At 39.7% G+C, this 23106-nt stretch overlaps 1 protein-coding gene across 3 annotated transcripts in view; it reads left to right on the top strand.

The window, feature by feature from the left end:
• Positions 1–23106, top strand: part of CEP192 (centrosomal protein 192) — a 209545-nt gene that overhangs the window by 148886 nt on the left and 37553 nt on the right. For all 3 annotated transcript variants that reach the window (XM_049901465.1, XM_049901464.1, XM_049901463.1), the window contains 7 exons: positions 3576–3726; positions 7066–7244; positions 7862–7985; positions 10365–10467; positions 10907–11117; positions 22517–22596; positions 22774–22869. In XM_049901465.1, coding sequence (XP_049757422.1) covers positions 3576–3726; positions 7066–7244; positions 7862–7985; positions 10365–10467; positions 10907–11117; positions 22517–22596; positions 22774–22869 — 944 coding nt within the window. The remainder of the gene's footprint in view (positions 1–3575; positions 3727–7065; positions 7245–7861; positions 7986–10364; positions 10468–10906; positions 11118–22516; positions 22597–22773; positions 22870–23106) is intronic.

Raw genomic sequence — 23106 nt, 5'->3', positions numbered from 1 at the left:
GTACAGCTATGGTCGTCAAAACAGCCTGGTACTGGTACAATGGCAGATAAATTGACCAATGGAACAGAGTCGAAAACCCAGATGTAAATCCATCCACCCACGGTCACCTGATTTTCGACAAGATCCCAAAGTTCATCAAATGGGGAAAAGACAATCTTTTTAACAAATGGTGCTGGCAAATCTGGATATCTGTCTGCAAAAAAATGAAACAAGACCTATACTTCATACCATACACAAAAACTAAAATGATTGAAGACCTAAATATAAAGCCAAAAACTATAAAGATCGTAAAACAAGAATTGCACCAACACTACAGGCCCAAATACATGGCATTAACAGGATACAAACCATAACTAACAACACACAAACTCCAAAAGATAAGCTAGATAACTGTAATCTTCTAAAAATTAACACTTATCAAAAGACTTCATCAAAAGAATAAAAAGAGAATCTACAGACTGGGAAAAGCTGTTACAAATCCGACAAAGGTCTAAGACTAAAACCCAAACCCATTGCCGTCTAGCCAATTCTGACTCACAGCGACCCTATAGGATAGAGTAGAACTGCCACGTAAGGTTTCCAAGGAACACTTGGTGGATTTTGAACTGCTGACGTTTTGGTTAGCGGCTGTAGCTTTTTACCACTACACCACCAGAGTTGCCCTAATCTCTAAAATGTACAGGAAAATCTAACACCTCTATAACAAAAAGACAAATCATCCAGTTAAAAAATGTGCAAAGGAAATGAACAGACACTTCACCAAAGAAGATATTCAAGCAGCCAACAGACACATGACAAGATGCTTATGATTGCCAGCCGTTAGAGAAATGCAAATTTAAAACCACGATGAGATACCATCTCACCCCAGCATTACTGGCAGGAATCAAAAAAACAGGAAATAACAAATGTTGGAGAGGCTTCAGGAAGATCGGAACTCTTACGCGCTGCTGGTGGGAATGCAGAATGGCAAAACCTTTGGAAAATGATATGATAGTTCCTTAAAAAGCTAGAAATAGAAATACCATATGATCCAGCAGTCCTACTCCTATGAATATATCCTAGAGAAATAAGAGCCATCACATAAATAGACATATGCACACCCATATTCATTGCAGTATTGTTCATAGTAGCAAAAAGATAGAAACAACCTAGGCACCCATCAACAGATGAATGGATAAGCGAACTACAGTACATACAGTGGAATAGTAGGAATGATAAAGAACAACGATGAATCTGCAGAACATCTCACAACATGGTTGAATGTTAATATGCTGAGTGAAATAAGTCAATCACAAAAGGAAAAATGTTGTATGAGACTACTACTTGGAAAACTCATGAAAAAGTTTACACACAAAAAGAAACAATCTTTAATGGTTATGAGGGAAGGGGCAGTGGGAGGGAAAAACACTAAATAGGCAATCGATAGTGGTAAATTTGGTGAAGGGTAAGACAGTACAGGATACTGGGGAAGCCAGCACATCTTGTCCAAGGCAAGGTCATGGAAACTCTGTAGACACATCCAGACTACCTGAGGGACTAAATTGCTGGGCTGAGGGCTGTTGGAACCATGGTCTCAGGGAACATCCAGCTCATTTGACATAACACAGTTTAAAAAGAAAATGTTCTACATTCTACTTTGGTGAGCAGCCTGTGGGATCTTAAAAGCCTGTGAGTGGCCATCTAAGATGCTTGACTGGTCTCATCCCCTCTGGAGCAAGGGAGAATGAAGAAAACCAAAGACACGAGGGAAAGATTAGCAGAAAAGACTAAAGAACCACAGCTACCACACCCTCTCCCAGACTGAGTCCAGCACAACTAGATGGTGGCTGGCTACCACCACCGACTGCCCTGACAGGGATCACAACAGAGGGTCCTGGACGGAGCTTGAGAAAAATGTAGAACAAAATTCTAACTCATTAAAAAAAAAAAAAAAAAGATCAGACTTACTGGTTTGACAGAGAATGAAGAAATCCTGAGAGTATGGCCCTCCATCACCCTTATAGCTCCGTAATGAAGTCACTCCTGAGGTTCACCCTTCAGTGAAAGATTAGACAGGCTCATAAAACAAAAGGAGGCGAAATGGGCGCACCAGCCCAGGGGTAAGGCAAGAAGGGCCAGGAAAGCTGGTGATGGGAACCCAGGATTGAGAAGGGGAGAATGTCGACATGGCATTGGGTTGGCAGTCAGTGTCATTAAACAATATGTGTATTAATTGTTTAATGAGAAACTAGTTTGCTCTGTGAACCCTCATTTAAAGTACAATTTTTAAAAAGTTTTTAATTTAGGTATAGAGATTTTCATCACAGTATTATTTATGATAGAAAAAAGTTAAAGTAACCTAAATTTCTAATACAGGATTGTTTAATTGTGTGAGATGATATTTTGAGACCCTTAAAACAATTTTATGAATCTGTATTAAATGACATTGGAAGCTCTTAATTCATTTAAAAAAAAAAAATTCAAAGTTTCCATAGTAAGATCTCTTTTTTTGCAAGGAAAAAAAAATTTAGCATGTGTATATTTAGTAGCATGGAGCCCTGGTGCCTCAGTGATTAAAAGCTCGGCTGCTAGCCAAAAGGTCGGCATCCCCCAGCTTCCCCTTGGAGACCCACTGGGGCAGTTCTCCTCTGTCCTGTAGGTCGCTAAGAGTTAGAATTGACTCAATGGTAACAGTTTTTTTTTTTTTTTTTAAGTTTATTACTCTTAAAATTATTAAGATGATGATCTTGCTTTTGCAAAACATATCATTGCCGCAACTATTTTCATAGATTCTAGCTTGTGTTATCAGATGCTTGTTTAACACTGTAATTTCAATTTGCCATGTTCTTTTGAAATTTCTGTTTTTAAAAATAATTCTTAAAGAATATTTAATTTTTATATACAAGTATGTTCTATATCATTTCTTAAGTATAACCAATTCAGATGAACAAATCTAAAGATGTTCAACGGAGCATTATTTTATTAACCTAGATATATTTTGCTATATTTAATAGTTCCTAGCTTCTAGATTTGTTTTATGTCTAAGGCTGCCATTTGTAAATTGTTTACCCTTCAACAAGTAACCTCTTTGTACTTCAGATTCCTCATCTTTGAAGTGGAGATAATACCAAGCTGAAAGGGCTGTTGCGAAGATTAACTAAGTGTATATATAAAGTGATTAAAACAGTGACTGGCCCACACTAACCTTTGTATAAATGTTTTCTGCCATATGTATCTTTAATACTCACAACAACCTCTGAGAAAGGAAATATTCTTAATCCATACTATAGTTGAGGAAACTAAAACTTAGAAAGGTTAAGTAACTTGCCAGAGGTCACAGAGCTAATGAATAGGAAGGCTGTAGCTCGGAGCCAGAGGCTCAGCTGCTGACCACTGATGCTCAACGGCCTATAATTTCGTGTCAGTCAGTGGTATTAATAATCAAAGTATCACCTACCCCCAACCTAAGAAAATAATATTCTGCGAATGTAAATATGTAATATTGTGTTATTTTTATTGTGTGATGTAAAGATTTATGTATTTTGTAAAGATTATGTAAAGATTTATGTATTTCACAACATTATTTTCTGTCATAGAATACGATCTTCCCCAACAACCTAATGATATTCAACTCTTTTATGGAAACATGCGTAAAATTATACTTTCAGTGATTGGAGAATTCAGAGATTCCGTTTCTAGCAGAGAGTTTTGTCAGCCTTCTTCCCAAGCTAACTTGGAATCTAAAAGGTAAAAAGAAAATAAAAAGCCTTTTAACAGATTTCAAGATTAATTCATTTATGATAGAGATGATCTTTCCCTGTTCCTTTCTTTTTCATTCTTTCTTTCCCTCTTTCTCTCTCTCTCTCTCTTTTGGTCTGAAAATGCCTATTTCACCTACACATTTTAATGTATTTATGTTCAAATTCAGACTTACAGAAAAGTTGAAAAATAGTACAAAAAGCTCTCATATTCTGCATTCAAATTCGCCAATTGTTAGTGTTTTACCACATTTACCTATTATTCTTTATGTATCTTATAACTGTGTACTGAACCATTTAAGAGTAATTTGTAGTCATGATGACCCGTTAGCCTTAAATATCCCTAAATTAGAAAATGTACATTTCCTAAAATCACAAGTGCTCTCCTGCATAGCTGTGGTAACCTATGGCTGTCGAGTTCAACTCATAAGACGATCAAAATTAGAACGGAAATATTGATAACAGTCCTACCATTTAGTCCACAGATTCCATTCACATCTCACCAATTGGCTGAATAATGTCCATTATACTTGTCCAGCAAGTAAACAGAAGACTTCCTCTTTCCCTCTTCCATTCTGGTCCACAGTCTAACCTAAGATCATGTGTTGCATTTAGTTAGCCTGTTTCTTTGCTCTTTTTCAGTGTAGAAAATTTCCTCAATCTTGCCTTATCTTTCATGACTGAAATAACACAGAGCGTCAGATGGTCAAATCGGATGTACGTACTGAAAGGTTGTATCCAGAATTAAGCTTTACTAATGATTTCAGGTGAAGTAGGGAGAAGATTGGGACACCCCAAGCTTTTTTGCAGCGTTAATAGTAGCTGTCTGGCTCGGATTAACACATGCATGAAAGACTTTGCTTACACAAATGGGGGAGCTATTTCAATCATGGAAGCTCTCCGGTTTGTGCTTTGATAATTACATAGCTTATGTGATATTTTCTGAAGAACTATGCCATATAAATTTATAAATTTTATGTTTCTTTACCGTAAACAATTCTAGACAGACCAGATCCACCCTATTAAAAGTACTCTGTAAGGACAACAGTGTGTTAGCTGGGAAATCTGTTGTTAGCAGGATTACAGGGGGATTTAACCAAGTCATCTTTCATTTTTTTCCTGGGCATTACCTGTTTAAAGGAGAATATAGGTTGAAGGCCAGCTACTGTCCTTTTCTTACCAATGATCTTGATGTTTTTGAAGAGTCAGGCCAGTGAATTTATAAAATAGTCTTCAATTTCAGTTTCACATCATTAGCAGAACCCAGTAACCAGTGCCATTAGCAGAACACCACAGAAATGATGCTGTTTGTTTTCTCAGTTCGTCTGCTCAGGTGGCGTATGATGTTGGTTTGTTCTGTTACTAGTAATATTTTTATCACTTAGTTAAGATGATGTCTGCTCTGGCAGGTCTCTCTGCTGTAATGTTGATTAGTAAATAGTTTGTAGGAAGATACTTAAAAAACTTAGAGGTGACGAAATAACTTGTTCTTCACAAACCTTTTGGCATCCATTAATTATCTTGTCTGAATCATTTTTTATTGTCATGGTTAGCAGTGGTGATTTTCTAATCCCATCTGTTTCTCTGCATTTATTGGTTGGGTTTCCACTATAAGGATTAGGTTTACTTTCCCTCTTGTTTGCCGCATGGACTCATGGATTCAGTACTTTATAATCCTTTGCTGTCATTTTGGTCCCTTCACCTGACTCCTTGATCTCTTTGCTTGGTTCCACATCATTCCTGGAGCACTTCCATATTCGATGGCTCATCTTACACTTTACCTGCCCCAGTCCTAGAATAGCCACTTCTCTTAGAAGCCCGAGGTCCTTCTAGTAGAGAAGGGTATTAGACATCAGCATCTGGGCATGAGTTTGCTCATTGCCATTGAAATGTCATTGCTTTTAGGCTCTGTCAGTGGACAGAACTAGGAAGTATATGAATTCATATACGTATCCACATACGTCTATATTTATGTCTGCCTATAAATATATTTGGAAGCCCTGGTGGCGCAGTGGTTAAGTGCTATAGCTGCTAACCAAAGGGTCGGCAGTTCGAATCCACCAGGCGCTCCTTGGAAACTCTACCCTGTCCTATAGGGTCGTTATGAGTCGGAATCGACTCAACGGCACTGGGTTTGGTTTTTTGGCTTATAAATATATTTAAAACTATGCATTTCAACTGATACTTACAATTCTAATCTTTAAGCATAAGGTGTATTCCTTTCTGCCTTTCTGTAATTGTACCTTTTTTCCAGTACTGGGACTCCTGGCCCCATTTTCCTCATTTTTTACATATTTTCTCAGTCTCCCTGTATATAATCAATCTTCCCACAATGGGCCAATGAGTTCCTAAGAGTTCCCTGCAAGTCGCCGTGCCCCCAACTGAGAGTTCACTGCTGGCTCCTCCACCCATCCGCCGCCTGCCTGCCACCTGGTGCCAGCCTGCTTTCTTTTTCTTCTACTTTTAGTGTTGATCTCTTTCAAAGACATTCGGTCAGAGAAAGAATTAAAGATAGTAGTTACGTGTACTAAAAATTATCTTGAAAATCACTTCAGTTATGAGGACCTGGCTCTTAGAATGTTAAAATAACCAAGAATCAACTTTAAAAAAAAATAGTATGAGTTTTGGCTGGTGCCTCCATGATTTCTCTGGGGCAGTGGAGGTGTGATTTGAAAAGGAGGGTGAAAGAGGGCAATATAATATAAATATACAGGGATTTCTTTCTCTTTACTGAGGGTCAGTTTGAAATAAAGATGTACTTTCACTTCTGTGTGATAGGAGAATTTAGGCAGTGCACAATTCGTGTTCAGAATTCAATTAGAAAATACTTAATAAAAATCTTCCTGAACGGTATTATTAGTATTTCCTACCGTAGCATTTTGGTCAGAAGACACTTCTGTTTTCAAAGTCTTGCGGTGTCAGCACTGTGAGACCAGTTATCACTGTGCGGCTACAGGTACAGCAGGAAAACCGGGTGAGAAGTTTTGTTGTTTTTCTTAAATTCATAATACTGGGTAATTGTCTAGTAAATCTTTTCAGGAACTTCTGTTAGTGTGCCGAAGTCAAGGCAGAAACTAAATTAAACCGTTTACTATTCTAATTAAAGTTTACTATAACATTTGCTGTATATTGCACTGTATTTTTAATATATTTAAGTGTGCACAATGTGAAGTATTTTTGTTCACTGGAAAGTACAAGGCATATACATTTTTAGTTTTGTCGTATTTCCAGATTTATGAAGAATTAGTATAAAAATGTGATACAATTTGGCTTTTTGTCATTTTTAATTTCTTCTCTCTCTATTTTTAATTATTAAATAATTTTCTAGTGAATCTGGAACTTCTGGAAAACATAGTGGCAATGTTTCTTTGGACGTTTTACCAGTTAAAGGTCCTCAAGGTTCTCCACTTCTTTCCCAAGCTGTTCACCCCCCTCAAGATAAATTAGCCTCTGAAGAAGTATGGGCTGTTCAGCCTGAACACTTGATTTTGATAGCTCCTTCTCCGTGTGAGTATATCAAATAACAGCACGTCAGGAATGCACCCTAGAACCCAGGCTTGCGCTTCCTCTGTACCCTTGACACATCTGGATGTACACATGGGCTTTAGGCAAACTTGACTGGTGGTTTTGCTTTGCCTGAGTCCTCCTCTCTTACTGGAAACCTAACTCAGATTTCATACTGTAGTATCTTCCTTGGTTTAAGGCCGTATACCTCAATTTAAGCTCCTAAGTCTTCAGTATGGCAAAGCCCCATCCATGAGCCCTTCCTCCCCACCACATCCCTAAAGAACCCTTTTGACACTTGGCCTTAACATTGGTATAGCTGGTTTAGAGCAGGAACAGGTGTGTATGTATGGGCCAAAGATAAGACTATGTGGTAACAATTTTCGGATTTCCTTTCTTCTATGAGTTTGTTCAGTATTGCCAGTATCTGTATAGCTTCCAAGAGAGCAAACAAATGGACTTATTTTATCAAGAATTTGAAATTTCTGTAATTGAACAATTGAGAAGGTAAAATTAGTCCACTAGTATATTTATTTAGGATTTATTTTTATTATTTATTAGCATTTGTCTTTTTCAGTGATACTAAATATAAGTAATGTTTTATTTATCTGATACAATAGGTGACATGGCAAAAACTAGACGTTTCCAGATTTTAAATAATTCTGTTAGGTTACTGAAATTTGAACTGTATTGGCCAGCGCATTGCCTTACAGTGACACCCCAACATGGAGTTATTGAACCAGAGTAAGTATGACATTCTGTTCGCCTCTATGTGTTATTCATATGCTATCATGGTGACCTTTTAAGGGTCAAATGATATGGCATTTAAATTTATTCAGTAAATAGTGGCACTGTGCTAACTCTACAAAGCATCATGTTTTCTCCTGGGGGACAGCGGTGAGTTCAAGACTGCTGCCATTTTGTAGAGGAGAGGCCACGTGCACAATCTGAATGGGTGAAGAGTGTCCCTGAGCTTAGTGTCAAGTTCAAGTTACAGACAGCTCCAGGTGGGGCACATCCCCTGGAGGGCAGAAATCACAGTGATTTCTGAAGTGTTTCACTGCCCACAAAGTAACAAAGCAGGGAATAAAACTGGGGCATGTGATAATCACATAATGGGTGGTATCCCAAATCCAGACGGTTTTGCCATTTGTTACCATTCTTATGCTGAATCACTTACTCTGCTGCTTTTGTCTGAAGGACATTTTCAGACAAAACTTCGTGACTTTAGTATGTCTGAGCCATAACCTAACTGACCGTTTTCTACGTAGACCACAAAAACAGAAGGGAACTTTCTTGAGGTCATAACATTTGTAAGCAGTTGCCCTCTGTACGCAGCTTAATTGCTGATGTAAGGGGAAGGTGGAACTCAAGCAGTTCAGGGACTACGTCTGGTCGGCACAGACCATTCACATCCGAAAGGTGCTCCATGTTTAGGATTTGTAGCTTTGCAGAACAGCAACATGAAGTTTGTTTACTTTTGCAAAAAATAAATAATGAGTGTGCATTTTAGGGGGGTTAAATTGATTGTGACTGTGAGGTGAGGCAGTGCCTTGGACAGTCGAGAAACATTCTGGGATAGAAGCAATCAATTAAATATTATGTGTAGCATACCCTTTCAACAGATGGTTGAAAAGGTAGAGAAATGGCAGGGCAGGGCTTCCACAAATAAGTTTTTTCATAGCCCCACATACTTAGCTGTGCAGTTTATGGACATTTATTACATTCACTATATGGTGCTACCATTACCACTGTCCGTTTCCAAAAGTTTTATACCACCACCAACAAAAGCTCAGTACCTCTCCAGCAGTAACTCTTCATTTTCTCTCCCCGCAGCCCCTGGTAACTACTTTTAAACTTTATCTCTATGCATTTGTCTATTCTAGATACTTCTTGTAAGTGGGATTATACAATATTTATCCTTTTGTGTCTGACTTATTTTACTCAGCATAATGTTTCTAGGTTTATCCATGTCGTAGCATGTATCAGAACTTCATTTCTCTTTATGGCTGAAAAATATTCCATTGTATGGATAATACCACATTTTGTTTATCCATTCATCTATTGGTGGACACTTGGGTTGTTTCCACTTTTTGGCCACAGGGAATAATGCTGCAGTGAACATGGTGTACAAGTATCTGTTTGAAACCCTGGTTATAAATGCTTTTTTATTTTTTTTACATGCATACCAAAATATGAGAACCCTGGTGCTGTAGTGGTTAAGTGCTACGACTACTAACCAAAAGGTCAGCAGTTCAAATCCACCAGGCGCTCCTTGGAAACTCTATGGGGCAGTTCTGCTCTGTCCATTAGGGCCGCTATGAGTCGGAATCAACTCGATGGTAGTGGGTTTGGTTTTATTTTTGGTTTATACCAAAATATTTTTTGTAACTGGTTATAATTTTTAAATCACAAATCTGATCATATCACCCACATTTGAAACTCTTCTTTGTTATCCTGTGGCTCTTAAAGAGAGAGCCATGGGCATAGAAAATACTAGCAATTGGGTGATCAAGAAACATGGGTCCCTCAGGCATGGTAACCATTAAGCACTCAAATACTAACCAAAGGTTGGTAGTTTGAGTCCCAGAGACACCTCAGAAGAAAGGTCTGGCAATCTACTTCTGAAAAATTAGCCATTGAAAACTCTACGTAGCATAGTTCTACTCTGACACACATGGGATCTCCAAGAGTCAAAATCAACTCAACTGCAACTGGTTTGTTTTTGTTGTTGTTTTAATCAAGAAACAGATTATTTTTCTTCATTCTTTTTTCATCTGGACCATACCATTTGTTATGGTCAGGTGGCTAGGAGCTTTGTAGTATTGGTCTTTCATCTCAGAAATTTTTATTTTGGATTGCTTTCAAAATGCTATTTCTGTGGCATCGTTTGTTTTCACATGAGTTTTGCCCCTAGATTCATGGGTTCATGGCATTCAACTTTGGGCATTCAGGCAAGACCGAAAGCATGAGGAGGTTGTGGGGGGAAGCCAGAGACTGCTGTCTGCCCTTTCCAGGTGATAAGGGAATGGTCACTGACAGGACAGTGTTTATGATTCTTGTCGTTATTGCTGCCAAAGCACAGGATATTCCTGGTTTTTATTATGAAATTCTTTTTTTAAGGAGTAAACTACAAATTCTTGTGAGTCCTAATTCATCCTTATCCACAAAGCATTCAGTCCCATGGAGTGGTTTGATCTATGTACACTGTGACAATGGACAGAAGGTACTGTAAAAAAATTTTTTGAGCAACATTGCTCCTATTTTGCACCCTTAAGTGTTTTGTTTCTTATTAGGACCTACATTTCAGAAGTCAAATGAAGGTATAGTACATCTGTTGTTTTTTCAGCCCAACGAGATTTGCTTAAATATATAGCACTTGGTATGGAGTTACTCCTTTCATGATCTGAATGATTCTCCTGGTTGGAGGTGGGGTGGGGCCTAGAAGGCATTGCTCATTAAAAAAAGAATGGAGGTGGTAGGCAAGAGGGTAGAGTCAAAGAGTTATTTTGTTTTAGAACTGAATAAGCTTTGATTTCTAAAATCATTAGTGTTTTATTTGTTTGGCATTTTACTTTTCCCTACCATGATTTAAAAAATATGAACTGTTTCTTTTAAAATGATAGCTACATTTGTATCTTACCCCTTTATTTGGCTCATTTCAGAAAATCGTGAAAGTTCAAATTCAAGAAGACTTGACCCAAGAAGAGCATCCTTTCACTCGTTGGGCCTCTGGTGCCTTTGGAATCCTTTCTCCAGGGTCTGAGCTTTCTGGCAGTCACTTGGTGAAACCAGTGACTCAGCCACCTTCCACAAAAGTGGAAATAAGAAACAAGACTGTTACTCTTCCTCCAACAGAACCTGGTGAAACTTCAGGTATTTTATCACAGAACTGTGTAATTCAAATGTCTGCTGATAAATTAAGGAGCCCTGGTGGCTCAGTGGTTAAATGCTCAGCGGCTAACCAAAAGGTTGGCGGTTTGAACTCATCCAGTGGCTCTGCAGGAGAAGGCCCTGGCAGTGGCCCTGCAGGAGAAGGCCCTGGCAGTGGCCCTACAGGAGAAGGCCCTGGCAGTCTGCTCCTGTAAAAATCACAGCAGAGAAAACACTGCAGTGCAGCTCTGCTCTGTCCCATGGGGTTGACATTAAGTCGAAAATTGACTTATTGACGCCTAACAACAATAACCCGATAAATTAAATCTAATGCTGTATTCTTAGTTAGCCCTAAATTACTGACCAGTACAAATTTACCCTGCTTCAGGAGAAAACCAGGTAGTCATTGGCCGTAATGGAAATGATGAGTTGGTTTTGGAGGAGTGTGAAGTCTTAAAATGTCAAAAATAGGCATTCGGTAACTCTGAGGGTCAGAACTGTCCCTGTCCCCTCCCCTCCTCTCCCCTCCGCCCCCGACTCTCACCAGATCTTTGACCAGAATTGCTAACAAGTTAGCAGTGGAGAAGAGAGGAAAGCGAGTCAGTCCCTGCTCTGTCACTTACTGATAGAGGTGCCAGAGGGAGGTTAAAAAGACTTGCTCACTTTTCCCGTTTGTAAATGGCCATTGTAATTAACCCACTACATAGCGCTTTGAAGATTAGATGGGATTATATATGGAAAGCATGTATGTTTGTCATCTAATAAGCACTCAGTAAGTCTTAGCTAATATCCTTAAACGACTCTTAAGATGATTGTTTCTTTTATTCTTTTGATTGCTGGCTCAGTCTAAATGACGTGAATTGTACATAGGGGCTGCCTATTAGAAAGGATTTGGGACCTCTGGCTCCTTGACACTGTCATTGATTTTTGTCTTCCACTCCGCCCAGGTTTCTCCTTTCATGGTTATATCCTGGACCTTGTCAACACCAACATCTGCACCATACTCTCCATCTTAGTCTGAAACCTGACACTTTTACCTCACCCGTACATCTTTCTAGCTCACTTACTGTAGGAATCACAGCATTTCTCTGACCTCATTCACCCTCCAGCCATTTACTCTGCTACATTTTCACTCTCCACATCCCACACCTCTTTGTCACCCCACGCCACTACCTCCTTCACTCCATCAGCCCACCCTGCTTCACCACCCTGCCCCACTCCATCACCCCGCTCCACTCCACTCCATTACCCCACCGCACTCCGCTAGCCAGCTCCGCTCTGTCACCCCGTTTTCCACCCCAATCATATCCTACTTCTCTCATAACCCTGCTTGAATTCTGTGGTTTGTTGTTATAATCAGTGCCTCACAAACACCATTAATTGCTTGTGCTCCTCTCCTTCTTCATTTCTGCCTCACAGACCCCAACACTGGTTAAACCCAAATATCTCTCTACTCCACTGTCTCTACTGTAGCAACAGAACATTGCAGGAGCAAACCATACATGCTGCTGATTCACAGTTACACGTCTCAGATGCCCCCTATGCTAGGCCTTTCCACAGACCTCCTTAGTGTGTTCTTTTGCCCCTTTCTAACACATTTAATACTGTCTTTCTTCTCAAAGCTCCCTCTCCCTAACCCTGCACCCTACCCTTTCCACCTCTTGATGTTGCCTCACACATCATTGCAAATAATGAAGCATTTTCGTTCCCGTCACAGACTACCTTTTCGACTTGGAATATAGGCCCATTCTCTTCTTGCTCTCTCAAAGACTTCCTCCTGCTGCGGTCCTGTTTGTCATTAGTCCCTCCCTCATTGTTGCTGCAGTCCTGTCACCACACACAGAAGCTCCACTGTCGCCATTTAAGGGAAGGCTTCCTCTCACCCCACATCTTGCTGCTGCCCCTGTTCTCTACGATCCTTCATAGGATAGACTTCTGCTCACCGCTTTCACTTCTGGTGGCAGGTGGCATGGCTGCCATCCCGATAATGCTGTGGAAACCTGCCAAGTCCAGGGACCCTTTTATCTGGCCGTGTATTTGAACTGTTGACACTGTAGAACACTCTTTCCTCCTTTGGTACCAACTCTCCGGTTTTTTCCCAACCGTTTGCTCCTTCTCATGTTCCTTTGCTGATTCCTCTTTTTCCCATGTTCTAAAATTTGACATGTTCCAGGTTTTGGACCTACCTGTTTTCCCCTTCCTTTTCTCAGTGCATCTTCTCTGGGTAGCCTTGTATAGTCCCAGGACTTTAATTACTGTCCATAGCTCTGACCCAGCCCTAAGCACTGATATATATCTCTCCAGGCACCTAAATGACCTCTGCATTTGGATGTCTCACAGTCAGTTCAAACTTAACATGCTCAAAACAGAACTCTTGGCTTAACCTACAAAATCTGCTTCTCCTCCAGTCTTACCCATTTACACAAGTGGTGTACCACTATCTGCTCACTTGATTACATCAACTACCTAGAGTGTTTTAAATTGTGTTTTAAGTGAAAATTTACAAATCAAGTCAGTCTCTCATATAAAAACTTATACACACGTTGCTATATACTCCTAGCTGCTCTCCCCCTAATGAGGCGGCACACTCCTCCTCTCCACCCTGTATTCCCTGTGACCACTCAAGCAGCTCCCATCCCCCTCTGCCTTCTCATCTGGCCTCCAGACAGGAGCTGCCCGTGTGGTCTCCTGTGTCTACTTGAGCCAAGAGTCATTTTCTGTGTTATACTCCAGTCCAATCCCTGTTTGAAGAGTTGGCTTCAGGAATGGTTCCAGCCTTGGGCTAACAGAGGGTTTGGGGACCATGACCTCTGGGGTCCCTCCGGTCTCAGTCAGACCATTAAGTCTAGTCTTTTTATGAGAATTTGAGGTCTGCATCCCTCTGTTCTCTTGCTCCATCGGGGATTTTCTGTTCTGTTCCCTGTCAGGGCAGTCATCATGGTAGTCGGGCACCATCTAGTTCTGATCTCAGGCTGATGTAGTCTCTGGTTTATGTGTCCCGGGTTCATATTTACCTTAGGTCTTTGGTGTTCTTCATTCTCCTTTGCTCTGAGTAGGTTGGAAGTAATTGATGCATATTTGATGGTCGCTTGCTAATGTTTAAGACCCCAGACGCCACTCGCCAGAGTGGGATGCCGAACATTTTCTGAATACATTTTATTATGCTAGTTGACCTAGATGTCCCCTGAAACCATGGTCCTCAGACCCCTGTCACTGTTACTCTGGCCTTCTAAGCATTTGGTTGTATTCAGGAGACTTCTTAGCTTTTGGTTGAGTCCAGTTGTGCTGACCTCGCCTGTATTGTGTGTTGTCTTTCCCTTCACCTAAAATAGTTCTTGTCTACTGTCTAATTAGTGAATACACTCTTCCCCTGCCCCCATAACCATCAAAGAATATTTTCTTCTCTGTTTAAACTTTTTCTTGAGTTCTCGTGATACTAGTCTCATACAAGATTCGTCCTTTCGTGACTGATTAATTTCCTTAAGCATAATGGCTTCCAGATTCCTCCATGTTATGAGATGTTTCATGGATTCGTCATTGTTCTGTATCATTGCATAGTATTCCACTGTATGAACATACCGTATTTATCCATTCATCCATTTATGGACATCTTGGTTGCTTCCATCTTTTTGCTATTGTAAACAGTGCTGCAGTGAACATGGGTGTACATATATCTGTTCATGTAAAGGCTCTTATTTCTCTAGGATATATTCCACAGAGTGGGATTGCTGGATTGTATGGTAGTTCTATTTCTAGCTCTTTAAGGAAGTGTCAAATCGATTTTCAAGTGGTTGTACCATTTTACATTCTCACCAGCAGTGTATAAATGTTCCAGTCTTTCCACAACCTCTCCGGTATTTATTATTTTGTGTTTTTTGGATTAATACCAACCTTGCTGGAGTGACATGGTATCTCATTGTAGTTTTGATTCGCATTTCTCTAATGCCTAATGATCCTGAGCATTTTCTCATGTGTCTGTTAGCCACCTGAATGTCTTCGTTGGTAAAGTGACTGTTACATGCTTTGCCCTGGGTTATATGTCTTCGTGTTGATTTTTTTGCAATATCATGTAGATTTTAGAGATAAGACACTGACTGGATTTGTTGTAGCCAAGAACTTTTTTCCAGTCTGTAGGAAATCTTTTTACTCTTTTGGTGAAGTCTTTGGATGAGCATAAGTGGTTGATTTTTAGGAGCTCCCAGTTATCTAGTTTCCCTTCTTGTGTTTGTGCATTGTTAGTAATGTTTTATATAGTGTTTATGCCATGCATAAGGGCTCCTAGCGTTGTCCCTATTTTTTCTTCCATGGTCTTTATCGTTTTAGGTTTTATATTTAGGTCTTTGATCTGTTTTGAGTTAGTTTTTGTACATTGTGTAAGTATGGGTCTTGTTTCTTTTTTTTTGCAGATGGATATCCAGTTATGCCAGCACCATTGCTTAAAAAAACTGTCTTTTCCCCATTTAACTGATTTGGGGCTTTTGTCAAATATTGACTGCTCATATGTGGATGGATTTATGTCTGGATTCTCAATTCTGTTCCATTGGTCTATGTATCTGTTGTACCAATACCAGGCTCTTTTGACTACTGTGGTGGTATATATAATATGTTCTAAAATCAGGTAGAGTGAGGTCTCCCACTTTGTTCTTCCTTTGCAGTAATGCTTTACTTATCCGAGGCCTCTTTCAGTTCCACATGAAGTTGGTGATTTGTTTTTCCATCTCATTAAAAAATGTCATTGGAATTAGGATCGGGATTGCATTGTATCTATAGATGGCTTTTGGTAGAACAGACATTTTTACAATGTTGAGCCTTCTTATCCATGAGCAAGGTATGTTTTTCCACTTATGTAGGTCTCTTTTGGTTTCGTGTAGTAGTGTCTTGTAGTTTTCTTTGTATAGGTCTTTTACGTCTCTGGTTAGACTTATTCGTAAGTATTTTATCTTCTTGGGGGCTACTGTAAATGGTATTGATTTGGTGATTTCCTCTTTGACATTCTCTTTATTGGTGTAGAGGAATCCAACAGATTTTTGTATGTTCAGCTTGTATCCTGATTCTCTGTTGAACTCTTCTATTAGTTTCAGTAGTTTTCTTGAGGATTCTTCAGGGCTTTCAGTGTATAAGATCACGTCATCTGCAAACAGAGGTACTTCTACTTCTTCTTTACCAATTTCGATACCCTTTATTTCTTTGTCTAGCCTAATTGCTCTGGCTGGGACCTCCAGCACAATGTTGAATAAGAGTGGTGATAAAGGGCATCATTGTCTGGTTCCCATTCTCAAGGGGAATTCTTTCAGACTCTCTCCATTTAGGATGATGTTGGCTGTTGATTTTGTATAAATGCCCTTTATTATGTTGAGGAATTTTCCTTCTATTCCTACTTTACTGAGAGTTTTTATCATTAATGGGCGTTGGACTTGTCAGATGCCTTTTGTGCATCACTTGATAAGATCATGTGGTTCTTGTTTTTTGTTTCATTTATATGATACATTACCTATATTGGTTTTCTAGTGTTGAACCATCCCTGCATACCTGGTATGAATTCCACTTGGTTATGGTTAGTTATGTTTTTGATATGTTGTTGAATTTTACTGGCTAGAATTTTGTTGAAGATTTTTGCGTCTAAGTTCATGAGGGCTATAGGTCTGTAATTTTATTTTTTTGTGCTGTCTTTACTGGTTTTGGTATCAGGGATATGCTGGCTTCATAGAATGTCTGAGAGTATTCCATCCTTCTCCATGCTCTGAAATACCTTTAGTAGTAGTGGGGTTAACTCTTCTCTGAAAGTTTGGTAGAATTCTCTAGTGCAACTGTCAGGACCAGGGCTTTTCTTTGTTGGGAGTTTTTTAATTACTTTTTAAATCTCTTCTTTTGTTATGAGTTTATTTAGTTGTTCTTCCTCTATTTGTGTTAGTTTAGGTATATAATGTGTTTGTAGAAATTTCTCCATTTCTTCTAGGTTTTCAAATTTGTTAGAGTACTGTTTTTCATAGTAATCTGATATGATTCTTTTAATTTCAGTTGGGTCTGTTGTGATATTGCCCACGTCATTTCTTATGTGGATTATTTGCTTCCTCTCGTGTTTTTCTTTTGTCAGTTTTCCCAGTGGTTTGTTGATTTTATTAATCTTTTTGAAGAACTAACTTTTGGTCTTGTTAACTTTTTCAGTTGGTTTTCTGTTATCTATTTCATTTAATTCTGCTCTAATTTTTATTATTTGCATTCTTTTGGTGCCTGAAGGTTTCTTTTGGTGCTCTTTCTATGTGTTCAAGTTGTAGGGATAATTCTTTGAATTTGGCCCCTTCTTCTTTTTGGATGTGTGCATTTATTGATATAAATTGACCTCGGAGCACTGCTTTTGCTGTGTCCCAAAGGTTCTGACAGGAATTATTTTCATTCTCATTGGTATCTATGAATTTCTTTATTCCATCCTTAATGTCTTCCATAACCCAGTTGTTTTTGAGCAGAGTATTGTTCAGTTTCCAAGTGTTTGATTTCTTTTCCCTGCTTTTTCTGTTACTGATTTCTACTATGGCTTTATGGTGAGAGAAGATGCTTTGTAATATTTTGATGTTTTGGATTCTGTTAAGGCTTGCTTATGACCTAATATGTGGTCTATTCTAGAGAGTGTTCCTTGAGCATTGGAAAAGAAAGTATACTTGGCTGCTGTTGGGTGGAGTGTTCTGTATGTGTCTATGGGGTCACGTTGATTGATTGTGGCATTTAGATCTTCCGTTTCTTTATTGAGCTTCTTTCTGAATGTCCTGTCCTTCATGAAAGTGGTGTGTTGAAGTCTCCTAGTATTATTGTGGAGCTGTCTATTTCTCTTTTCAGTGCTGTTAAAGTTTCTTTTTTGTATCTTGTAGGCCTGTCGTTTGGTGCATAAATATTTGATATGTTTATATCCTCCTTATATTTTGTCTGTTGAATCATTATATAGTGTCCTTCCTTATTCTTCATGGTGGATTTAATTTTAAAGTCTCTTTTGTCAGAAATTAATATTGCCACTCCTGCTCTTTTTGATTGTCGTTTGCTTGATATATTTTGTTTTTATCCTTTGATTTTTAGATTGTGTATTTAAGTCTAAGGTATTTCGTAGATAGCATATAGATGGATCATGTTTTTTCTTCATCCTGCCATGCTCTGTCCCTTTATTGGTGTATTTAGTCTATTTGCATTCAACGTAATTATGGATAGGTAGGAGTTTAGTGCTGTCATTTTGATGTCTTTTTTTGTGTGTTGTTGACAGTTTTTTTTTTCCACTTAATTTTGTGTGCTGAAGAGTTTTTATATATTGTGTTTTCCTCCTTTTCGTTGATTTTGTTTTTGCTGAGTCCTTATATTTTTCTTGTTTTTTATTTTGATGTGTTGGTTCGTCTCCTTTGTGGTTACCTTAATATTTACCCCCATTTCTCTAAGTTGAAACCCAACTTTTATTTCTTTGTATCACCTTGACTTCCTGTCAATATAAAAGATCTGTGATGACTTTTTTTAGTCCCTTTTTATTTGTTTGATGTTGTCATCGTTTGCATAATGACATCTCTGTTTCCCTGTTTTGAGTGTTTTTTTAATCTTGATTTATATTTGTGATTTCCCTATCTGGGTTGATATCTGGTTGCTCTGTCCTGTGTTCTCATCTTGGGTTATCATCTCATGTTACTGTTTTTCTAACGAGAGGACTGCCTTTAGTATTTTTTGTAGTTTTGTTTTGGTTTTTGCAAATCCCCTGAGGCACCACTTATCCCTGGACTCCAGTTGTGGGTGGCTAGGTGGCGTGGGTGGAGCCACCAGTCCTCAGGCCCCTGATGTGGGTAGGTGAGGACCCTGTTTAATAGACAGAAAGGTGTCATATGTCAAAAACCCATCTCCCCACTGCACAGCTGAAACACTTAGTCAGACCTCAGGCGCATATACCCTTGCACCATGCCAACAAGGGCCCAGCTTCTGAAATGGGCCCACAGAGGTCCATGCACGGGTGAAAGGCATTCAGAGTCCTTGGACTGCTTGTACCTGGACGGGTGCCACTTGTGTCCTGAATTCTTAGTGTAGGGGAGCCAGCAGATTATTTTTTCCCCCATTTGTGAATTTGTTCCTTCTCCAGTGCCGGGAGAATGGCTCAGGCCATGCAGTAGGACCTATCTCTGTCCCAGGGACATCGACAGCCACTGAAGTTGGCTTGGGGGCTAGGGCAGAGAAGGGAGGGATCAGATAAATGGGAGAGAATTCTTTCGCAGGGGGTGCTATTTTATCCGTGCGGCAAATTAGACGCAAGCGCTTATTTTTTGTTGAGAGCGCTGTTCTTCAGTGTTTTTAGAGGCATGGGTAGACTCTGTGTGGCTTGGTCTCTCTCCCTGAGGGAAGTGCGTACTGAACACTACTGCCAGCCCCGCTGCAGTTGCACCAGGGGATCATTCCTGAGTGGCACCACTTCCTGTGAGTCATGTTTGGCAACTCCTTGCTGCTTCTTTTTTTTTTTTTTTTTTAATTAATTTTTATTAAGCTTCAAGTGAACATTTACCATTCCAATCAGTCTGTCACATGTAAGTTTACATACATCTTACTCCCTTCTCCCACTTGCTCCCCCCCATTGAGTCAGCCCTTTCAGTCTCTCGTTTCGTGCCAATTTTGCCGTCTTCCCTCTTTCTCTATCTTCCCATCCCCCCTCCAGTCAAGAGTTGCCAGCACACTCTCCAGTGTCCACCTGAGTTAATTAGCTCACTCTTCATCAGCATCTCTCTCCCCCCGGCTGACCAGTCCTTTTCATGCCTGTTGATTTGTCTTTGGGGATGGTTCCTGTCCTGTGCCATCAGAAGGCCTGGGGAGCATTGTCTCTGGGATTCCTCTAGTCGCAGTCATACCATTAAGTATGGTCTTTTTATGAGAATTTGGGGTCTGCATCCCATTGGTCCCCTGCTCCCTCAGGAGTTGTCTGTTGTGCTCCCTGACAGGGCAGACATCGATTGTGGCCGGGCACCAACCAGTTCCTCTGGTCTCAGGATAATGTAGGTCTCTGGTTCATGTGGCCCTTTCTGTCTCTTGGGTTCTGAGTTGTCATGTGACCTTGGTGTTCTTCGTTTGCCTTTGCTCCAGGTGGGTTGAGACCAATTGATGTATCTTAGATGGCCGCTTGTTGGCATTTAGGACCCCAGACGCCACATTTCAAAGTGGGATGCAGAATGTTTTCATAATAGAATTATTTTGCCCATTGACTTAGAAGTCTCCTCAAACCATGTTCCCCAGACCCCAGCCCCTGCTCCGCTGACCTTTGAAGCTTTCATTTTATCCCGGAAACCTCTTTGCTTTTAGTCCAGTCCAATTAGACCGACCTTCCTTGTATTGAGTGTTGTCTTTCCCTTCATCCAAAGCAGTTCTTACCTACTGATTAATCAATAAAAAACCCTCTCCCTCCCTCCCTCCCTCCCCCCTTTGCAACCACAAAAGTATGTGTTCTTCTCCGTTTTTTCTATTTCTCAAGATCTTATAATAGAGGTCTTATACAAATTTGTCCTTTTGCCTCTGACTCATTTCTCTCAGCATAATGCCTTCCAGATTCCTCCATGTTATGAAATGTTTCAGAGATTCGTCACTGTTCTTTATCGATGCGTAGTATTCCATTGTGTGAATATACCACAATTTATTTAACCATTCATCCGTTGACGGACGCCTTGGTTGCTTCCAGCTTTTTGCTATTGTAAACAGAGCTGCAATAAACATGGGTGTGCATATATCTGTTTGTGTGAAGGCTCTTGTATCTCTAGGGTATATTCCGAGGAGTGGGATTTCTGGGTTGTATGGTAGTTCTATTTCTAACTGTTTAAGATAACGCCAGATGGATTTCCAAAGTGGTTGTACCATTTTACAATCCCACCAGCAGTGTATGAGAGTTCCAATCTCTCCGCAGCCTCTCCAACATTTATTATTTTGTGTTTTTTGGATTAATGCCAGTCTAGTTGGTGTGAGATGGAATCTCATCGTAGTTTTAATTTGCATTTCTCTAATGGCTAATGATCGGGAGCATTTTCTCATGTGTCTGTTGGCTGCCTGAATATCTTCTTTAGTGAAATGTGTGTTCATATCCTTTGTCCACTTCTTGATTGGGTTGTTTGTCTTTTTGTGGTTGAGTTTTGACAGAATCATGTAGATTTTAGAGATCAGGCGCTGGTCTGAGATGTCATAGCTGAATATTCTTTCCCAGTCTGTAGGTGGTCTTTTTACTCTTTTGGTGAAGTCTTTAGATGAGCATAGGTGTTTGATTTTTAGGAGCTCCGAGTTATCTGGTTTCTCTTCATCATTTTTGGTAATGTTTTGTATTCTGTTTATGCCGTGTATTAGGGCTCCTAGGGTTGTCCCTAATTTTTCTTCCATGATCTTTATCGTTTTAGCCTTTGTGTTTAGGTCTTTGATCCACTTGGAGTTAGTTTTTGTGCATGGTGTGAGGTATGAGTCCTGTTTCATTCTTTTGCAAATGGATATCCAGTTATGCCAGCACCATTTGTTAAAAAGACTATTATTTCCCCAATTGACTGACACTGGTCCTTTGTCAAATATCAGCTGCTCATACATGGATGGATTTATATCTGGGTTCTCAATTCTGTTCCATTGGTCTATGTGCCTGTTGTTGTACCAGTACCAGGCTGTTTTGACTACTGTAGCTGTATAATAGGTTCTGAAATCAGGTAGAGTGAGGCCTCCCACTTTCTTCTTCCTTTTCAGTAATGCTTTACTTATCCGGGGGTTCTTTCCCTTCCATATGAAATTATCCTTGCTGCTTTTTAACTGTCTCTCCCGCCACCTGCTGCTCAGTCCGATTTTTTTTTTAACTTTGCCTTTGATGTTCCAATCTCCTAGCTTGTCGTATATATAATTAGTTCACTTGTTTTCTTCGTGTCTTTGTTGTAAGAAGGATCACCGGAAGCTTCGTAGTATTTACCATCTTGGCCCTGCCTCCAGATATCTAGACTTTATCTCTGATTCCCTTCCTCTCCCTCTCCCCATCCAGTCCATTAGTAGATCCTTTCAACTGTCTTCAAAATACATCCCACATCTGCCTATGATAAAAGCCATTATCTCTCAACCAAACTACTGCAGTGACGTCTTATTGATCTCCCTTCTTTCTCTCTTACTCCCTTAAAATCTTTTCTACACAGGAGCCAGTAATTCTTTACAAATGTGAATCATTTTATGGCTTCCTTGCTTAAGCTCTCTAGTAACTTCCTATTGGTATTAGAATAAACTCCAGAATAGAATATCTGTCTAATTTTATTTGTTAGAAAATATTGTAGTTCCTTTTGAACTTTAGGTATCTAATGGGTGGTATTTTTTTTCCTGTGATGCTGTGAGACCTGTTGCTCATTTACTTACCTCTACAAGATTTGTCTGAATTGCTGTACATGTGTTCCTTTTAGAAAGTTGTCTGGAACTTGAGAATCATGGTAATACAGAAGTAAAGTGGCATCTGTCATCTTTAGCTCCACCGTATGTCAAGGTCAGTGAGAATTGACTCAAATATATTCGTTTTCATGTTCAAAATTGTTCAGGCTATTTTGTGAAAATTGAACATAAGACTATTTTGATGTTACTGGTTATTCGTTTCACTAACTCATTCAGGTGAGATTTTCTTTGTGTGTTTCCTAATCCGATTGTTTAAATGATTCCTCTGTAGGGAGTTGATGAAAGCGGGGATGTTTTTAGAGCTACCTATGCAGCCTTCAGATGTGCTCCTGTTTCTGGAATGTTGGAAAGCCATGGAATTCAAAAGGTGAGTTCCAATGTCTTCTCTCAGCACTTGGTGAGAACATGGTGCTGGGCAGCCAAGATCGCCTTTTTTGATTACATGCAATCCGTTTGTTTTACCTAAACCAGTGCTACTCAGAGTGCCAGTCTGCAACAAGAGGAGATGTTTGCATCAGAATGTAAATCAATGCATTGCTTCCTGCAGCAATCGAAATCTTGCTATGAAAAATTGTCAGCTGACTAACGTATCAAAACGCAAGTT

This window comes from Elephas maximus, chromosome 11, assembly GCF_024166365.1.
Source record: "Elephas maximus indicus isolate mEleMax1 chromosome 11, mEleMax1 primary haplotype, whole genome shotgun sequence".
Lineage (NCBI taxonomy): Eukaryota > Metazoa > Chordata > Mammalia > Proboscidea > Elephantidae > Elephas > Elephas maximus.
Note: the sequence above shows the minus strand (reverse complement) of the source record. Positions and strands in the feature narration are given on the sequence as shown.